This window comes from Lipotes vexillifer, unplaced genomic scaffold (assembly GCF_000442215.2).
Source record: "Lipotes vexillifer unplaced genomic scaffold, Lipotes_vexillifer_v1.1 scaffold1761, whole genome shotgun sequence".
Lineage (NCBI taxonomy): Eukaryota > Metazoa > Chordata > Mammalia > Artiodactyla > Lipotidae > Lipotes > Lipotes vexillifer.
The window spans coordinates 114,232-121,751 of NW_006777503.1; the positions used below are offsets into that span (position 1 = coordinate 114,232).

The 7,520-nt window shown below is 47.8% G+C and overlaps 1 protein-coding gene across 2 annotated transcripts in view; it reads left to right on the forward strand.

Moving 5' to 3' along the window:
* PKNOX1 (PBX/knotted 1 homeobox 1) overlaps positions 1–7,520 on the forward strand; it is a 31,561-nt gene that overhangs the window by 10,520 nt on the left and 13,521 nt on the right. For both annotated transcript variants that reach the window (XM_007451127.1, XM_007451128.1), the window contains 3 exons: positions 1,053–1,223; positions 4,970–5,069; positions 5,909–6,006. In XM_007451127.1, coding sequence (XP_007451189.1) covers positions 1,053–1,223; positions 4,970–5,069; positions 5,909–6,006 — 369 coding nt within the window. The remainder of the gene's footprint in view (positions 1–1,052; positions 1,224–4,969; positions 5,070–5,908; positions 6,007–7,520) is intronic.

The following is a 7,520-nucleotide window of genomic DNA, read 5'->3' on the forward strand; positions in this document are numbered from 1 at the left end:
CAGCAGGAAAGGGTCTTTGGAAAACTTTTCCCTGAATAAACTGCCTTGGTCTTAGATGTTACTGTTTTTAATTTTTCATTAATATTCAACGCTTACAGCCAAATAGATTTTATAGGTGAGTTGTCTGACTTTGAGTCTGTCTCCTCGTCTTCGAAATGGCACCAACAGTGCCTGCCTTTTGGGGATGAGGGCCCGACGCTCTGTCTGCCTCCGCATCTCTGTATGCGGCCATCAGCGAGGAGGGAACGGGCGTAGCCAGCATGGGCCAGGCCGGCAGGTACCAGGGCTCTCCTGCCTGGTGCCCTAGCACAGGGCCTAGCAGAGCTTGGTACTTGGTCATTCTCACTACTGACTGGCTGACTGGTTCATTCCACAGAGATGTGTGAACTGTCAGCACCAAGGTCACGGGGAAGGAGCTGAGTCTTAGGTTGTTCGTTCACAGGAAGTGGTGTTTATGGTAATGGTTCATCACTCGTGTCAGTTATCTACTGCTGGGAGACGAATTACCCCCGAATGTAGTGACTTTGTATAAAACCGAAGAACTTTTAGAAAAATTGTAAGAGAAAATCTTCAGGATCTGGGGCTAATCTAGGGGTAGGCGTAGTGCTTAGACTTGATGCCCAAAGCAGGATCCATTAAAGGCAGAGTTGGTAAGTTGAACTTCAGCGTTCTTCAACGCACCCGGGGGGAGGTGCGTACGGATTCATCCCCATTTACAGATGAAGGAGCAGTAGTGGGGAGAGGGTAAGTGAGTCGCTAGGCGAGGCCAAGGTCAAGGCCCGGCGGCTCCGGAGCTGTGTCCGCCTCTGTCCCTGCAGCCACGTGGAGCCGAAACAAGCAGCCACAGGTCGGTGGGGCTGGAATGCTTGGTGGTTCTGCATAACATCTGGTGTCTTCCTCCTGTTACTGGCGGTACAGGTGGCCTTGGCTGGCTCATAACCAAGCTGAGTCATAACCAAGCTCATAACCAAGGAGAGTCGTGTGGTGATAATGATAACTTACCGTTATGCTCCCTTTTTCTGGTCTGAAAGTCTTCATTTTCTTGCTTCTAGATGGTAAAAGCAATCCAGGTTCTGCGTATTCATCTTCTTGAGCTGGAAAAGGTTAATGAACTCTGCAAAGATTTCTGCAGTCGCTATATTGCTTGTCTAAAAACGAAAATGAACAGTGAAACTCTCCTGAGTGGGGAACCTGGCAGCCCGTACTCCCCTGTCCAGTCCCAGGTATTTATGGCGGGCCCTGTGCTCCTGCTTGGTCCCTGCAGCGTCGGCAAGGGTTAAACGTGCTGATGTCTGAGGCCGCAGCCCTTTCAGGATTGTGGGGCTGTCCTCGGCTCTCCTGCTCTGAGGATCCTCTGGGTCTCTGAACGTGTGGCCTGTGCCGGGAATGTGTTCCCTCAGGCCAGAAAGAGAGCCCACCTGGGCTTCCTGCCGTGAAAAAGGGAGGCTTCACTCTGTGTCCTGGACCCTGGAGCCCATGTTTCTGGAGGCCAGAGTACCAGTCATTTCTTTCTAATTCTTTTTTTTTTTTTAATGAATTTTTAAGATTGTGGTAAAACACAAATAACACAAAACTTACCATTTTAACCATTTTAAAGTGCACAGCTCAGTGGCATTAAGCACATTCACATTGTTGTGCAACCATTACCACCGTCCTTTCCAGAACTTTCTCACCTTCCCAACCTGAGACCCTGTCCCCCTGCAACACTGACTCCTCGCTCTCCCTCCCCACAGCCCCTGGCCCCCACTATCCTGCTTTCTGTCTCTCTGACCTTGACTAATCTCGGTACCTTATGTAAGGGCAGTCATACCATGTCTGTCCCTTTGTGTTTGGCTTATTTTACTTAGCGTAATGTCCTCAAGTTCATCCATGTTGAAGCACTGAGATATTTAGCCATTCTGAAGGGGTGCAGTGACATTTCACTGTGGTTGTAATTCGCATTTCCCTGATGGCCAATGGTGTTGACCATCTTTTCATGTGCTTATTTCCCATCTGTGTATCCTCTTTGGTAGAATGTCTGCTCGTGTCTTTTGTCCATTTTCTAATTGGATTTTTAAAAATGGTTGACCTTTGAGAGTACTCTAGATGCAAGTCCTCCATTGGATATATGGTTTGCCAGTATTTTCTCCAAGTCTGTAGCGTATCTTTCCATCCTCTTAACAGGATCTTTTGCAGAGCAAACCTTTTTCATTTTGATAAAATCCCATTTATCAGATCTCCTTTTATGAGTCATACTTTCAGTGTCAAGTCGAAGAACTCTGCCTAGCCCTGGGTCCCAAAGATTTTTCTCTTATTTTTTTCCTAAAAATTTTATATTTTACATTTAAATCCATGGCCCATTTTCAGGTTTGGTTTTTTTTGCCTATGTTCGTCCATTTGCTCCAGCACCATTTGTTGAAAGGGCTGTCCTTCCTCCGTGGAATTGCCTTTGCACTGTTGTCGAAAACTAGTTGGTCGTATTTGTAGGCCCTGTTGCTATGTTCTCTGTTCTGTCCCACTGATCTGTGTATCTAGACCGTATAGTCTTGATTCCTGTGGCTATATAAGTCTCAGAATTGGGTAGACCGATTCCTCCTACTTTATTATTTTTCAAGATTATTTTAGATATTCTAGTTCCTTAGTCTTTCCACATGAATTTTAGAATAATCTTGTCTATATCTGCAAAAAAATGTTACTGAGGTTTTGACAGGAGTTGCGTTAAACCTGTGTGTCATCTTGGGGAGAGTTGACACCTTTACTATGTTGACTCTCCCAGCCCACAGTCGCGGCGCTCTCTCCACTAATTCACTCTTGTGTGATTTCTTTCATCAGTGTTTTCTCGCTTTTGACATAAAATTCCTGCACACGTGGTTTTAGAATTATACCTAAGTATTTCACTCTTTTGCACAATCGTAAATTTATTATATTTTTAACTTCAGAGTCCATGCCAATATGTAGGAATCCAGTTGATTTTTGTATCTTTATCTTGTATCCTGGGACCTGGCTGCACTTCCTTATTAGTCCGAGGAGATCCTTTTTGTAGATTCTTTAGGATTTTCTACCTGTTTAGTCTTGTCATCTGCAGATAGGGACAGTTCTGTTTTGTCCCTTCTGATCTGTACACTTTGTTTCCTTTTCCTGCCTTACTGCTCCGGCTGACACGTCCAGGACTATCTGGAATGGGATTCAGGGGACATCTTTGCCTTCTTCCCAGTGTCGGGGGGATGGTGGTAGGTTTGTGTTTTTTTTCTAGATGCTCTTCATCAGGTTGAGGAAGTTCCCTTCTATTCCTGTTTTTCTGAGAGTTTTTATTCTGCTGAATTTTGACCAATGCTTTCCTGCATAGACTGATATGTGGTTTCTCTTCTTTCATCTATTAATGTGGTAGATTTACATTACTTGATTTTTTTGGAATATTGAGCAAGCTTTGCATTCCTGAAGTAAACTCCACTTGGCCCTGGCACGTGATTCTTTTTGTCTAGATTCCTGAATTTTGTTAAGCATTTTTGTGTCTATATTGAGGGATATTGGTCTGTAGCTATCTGTTTTGGAACAGTCTTTGGCTAGGTTTGGTATCAGGACAGTATAAGCTTCATAAAATGAATTGGAGGATGTTCCCTCCTCTTCTGTTTTCTGGATTGGTTAATTGTGTTAATTCTTCTTTAAATGCTTGGTAGAATTCTCCAGTGACACTACCTAGACCTGGAGATCTCTTTTTTGGAAGTTTTAAAATGACTAATTCAGTTTCCTTATTACTTATAGGGCTATTCACATTATCTGTTTCAGGTTGGATTTTGTCGAAGACGTCAAATTTATGTGTGTCGAGTTGTTTACAGTAGTATTCCGTTTTCATCTTTTGATATCTTCAGGGTCTGTAGTGATCTCCCCTGTTTCATTCCAGATGTCGGTAATTTGTTTTTTTCTCTTTTTTTCTGTCCATCTTACTAGAGGTTTGTCGCTGTATTGATCTTTGCCAAGAACCAGCTCCTATTTCATTGATATTTCTGTTTTTCTATTTTCAGTTTCATTGATTTCTGCTTTAATCTGTATTATTTCCTTCCTTCTGCTTGCTCTGGTTTCATTTTGCTCTGTTTCTAGGTTCTTGATGTGGGAGCTTAGAATACTAATTTGGATTTGCCCAATTTTTATTCTGACCAAGTTTATATAGCAAACTTCACATAGACCTACCAAAGCTTATACGTTCAAATGGATGTGATAGCCCACAGAGTAATTGTCTTTGAAGGATATCTACTTAGGCTATTTAACCGCTCAAATATCTGGGTGCCTGCCATGTGCCAGACCCTGTGCTGGATGCCAGGTGCAGAGATCCGCCCCTCGCCAACTCCCAGTCCAGCCATCACAGGAAATGGATAAATTGGCCCATTTGGATCTGACTTCAGATGGGTAGATTCTCCGACATGGTGTTTACGGACATTTGCATGGAGCCTGCAGTAGGCCAGGCCCAGACCCAGCACCCCAGAGACGTGGACACTGGGGGCTCCGCTGTGCTCTGTGCTGTGGGAAGGCAGGTACAGGCTGTGCCCCCGGGGGTGACTCCCCAGCCTGTGGCATCATCTTTTGAATAGCTCATCCTGTCCAGGAGGCTTTGGTTCTTGGAAAACCCTGAGCCAAGTTGAATGGAGGTGTGTGACTCGATCAGGTAATTTTAGTCTTCCTAGTTATACCCCCAGGGCTGTAGGGTGTGTTTAGTATGCTGATGAGGTGAAAGATAATCTTTTGGAAGCTAAGTTGAAACTGATGTCTCAGTATTGATCGTATCATATTTAACATTCAGTCAGTCTGGCATCTCTTGCTTCCAGATACGTCTGTAGCGCACGCCTTACGAAGGCTTGTCCTCTGATGATGCTCTTTGCCTCAAGCGTCTTTCCTTCACTCATGATGCCATTATGCCACGTGTTTTGGAGTTTTAAACATGGGTTTTCTGTTTTCTGATAACATAACCTGTTCGCTGTGTGTTTATGACTTACAGCAGATTCAAAGTGCCATCACAGGCACTCTCAGCCCCCAAGGAATCGTGGTGCCAGCATCCGCTCTGCAACAGGGGAACGTCACCATGGCAACAGTGGCAGGTATGACGAGAGGAAAAGGGACACTTTCCTTGAGCTTTTGCAGAAAGAAGTCCTTTATATTAGAACAAAGAAGTGCATAAACATGGTTTCTAATTAACGCCAGTTCCCGATACAGGAGCGTCAATGTCTAGAGCTCTGTGATTGCCTGGTTCTTGTTCATTCTCAGTAACAAATATTTTATACAAATTGTGTTTCCCTCTCAAAAAATATTGGCAGGAAAGGTTTTATATGGGAGTTGAAAATATATAGCAAAAACCAACAGAAATTTTCAAATGACATAGTTTTTAATTGTGCTCTTAGCAGCACCTGGAAAATCTTAAGTAGTGTCATAAATCGATGATAAGCAAATGAAAATGCAGCCTTAGTGTTAGTATTACTTGTTTTGGATGCACCAGGGCACTCCAGAATCTGTCCTCTTCCTGTGATGGTTCTTCTTATACGTTGCACATACAGAACCATCATGAAAATGGAACGGGCACAGAGGGAGGGGGAGAAATTGGACTAAAACCCTCCACATAATCACACAAAGGGAAACCTCCGCAGGAATATGAAAGCACGTTGGATGAAAAAAATAACTAGAATAAAAATATTTGTGATCTAACACCTTTGGGCAAGTCCTTTAATACGTGCCAGGAAATGGAGGCGAGCAAAGGAGGGGACTCACACACTGCCCCCCAGCCGCCCCGCCTGTGCTGTCTCATGAGGAGCCATGGCTTACGCGCCCCGCCCCGCCGCCGAAGTGAAGAGTCAACTAGCAAAGTGCTGTTGACCGTTCGAAATGATTTTCAGAGCAATCGTTGGGACTGGAGAGTGATTCAGCTTTTCGTGTTCCTTTCTAGGGGGCACAGTCTATCAGCCGGTCACCGTCGTCACTCCCCAAGGCCAGGTAGTGACACAGGCGCTGTCGCCCGGCACGATCCGGATCCAGAACTCCCAGGTCCGTGAGCTGTGGCCCCGCGGGCTGCTTGGGGGCGTGTTAGCACAGGTGCGGGGGCACAGGCGGCCCGGGCTCCAGCCGTCCCCTCAGCGTGACGGCATTCGGGCAGAGTCTCCAGTTAACCTGAATGTCGGTGTCGTGCGTCTTCCTCACGGTTCGTCTTCCACATTGTTGCCGAGTTCAGAGAAGCCTAAGGAAGGAGGAAAAGGTCCCCCAGCGTCCCTCCCCGCGAGGGGCCACTGCTGTCCCGTCTAACGTGGGGCTGTGTGGTGGTCTCCACTTCAGTAGGGCGGAGGCTGTGTAGACGCACCCTGCCCGGACCCCCGGAAGTTCACCGCGAGCCAGGCCTCCAGCTGAGGGGGTGGGCTTGGGCCGGCAGAAGTGCCAGCGCTGGCACTGCCATGATGTGCCCCAACCTGGGGGCCGTCTTACCCTCCCTGTGCCTTTGTGGTAACGTGAGACCAGTCCCCTCTACGTTCTAGGGATATACACACACATTTTTTAAAGTTTTTACACTTAGCTAGGTTTAAGTCAGAAGCAGTGTTTTCGCCACCAGCTCTTATTTAAGACCATTGATTCATTCTTTATGTTACAGCTCTTTGTCTCTGGCCTCTGTACAGACGCTTTGTGCATCCTCGTTAACCACTTGGAGGCCCCGCCTTGGGGACGTCAGTGTTTTCTTAAATCAGAAGCAGGTGTGAGAGGGCCTGGGGCAGGGGCCGCCTGGGCACACCTGAGGCCAGGCATGAGGTGGCCCCCAGGCCCAGCCACCCAGCGCCGGCCCGCCATCCCCGGCCAGCCCGCCGTGCCTGAAGTTTTCCATTTACAGTGGCTGGGAACAGAAAGCTGGTTTTCAGAGCATTTCCTGGCCTCACAGTGAACTGTTTTTGGCGGAAGGAAACACTGTGAAGTCCATGCTTACTTGTACAGTGGAGGCTCATTCGTTCTGCTGTTTAAGGAAGAATTTCACCGAGTTTACATAGCAGACGTACAGTTTGGGTCACGTCCGCGGAGCCCCTGCTCCCTGAGGCTGCTGGCCAGGAGCTGCCTCTGCTCTGGTCCTCGGTGACCCCGCAGCCCACCCTGCACTTGTCCCCTCCCCATCACAGCCCCGGCACCTGTCCCTTGCAGGGCGGCAGGGCTGGGGAGCTGGAGAGACAAGCCCCGCGCGGGGCGGGCGGGGGGTTTCACGGAAGAGTAAATAGACCGGCTGGGGCCTTCTGTGACCAGGGAGCCCACGCGTGTAGGTACGTGATCCTGCAGAGCTGTTGTGGTCACTCTGGGCGTTTTTCCTTCTCATTTGGCTAACGTCTGGGTTCTTGCTGGGCTGCAGGGTAGTTAGGGTGAGTCCCTCAGCAGTGACGGCTTCTGTGTTCTAGAAACTGGAGGTCAAGAAAGCGCGTGGTTGTCTCTGACGGCGCACGGCGGTGGCCGGCCCCCTCCCCACGCCGGGCGCGTTGGCCACGGGGGCGTTTTCTGACCTGGCGCCGGTCACACGGAGGAGCCGGACGCTC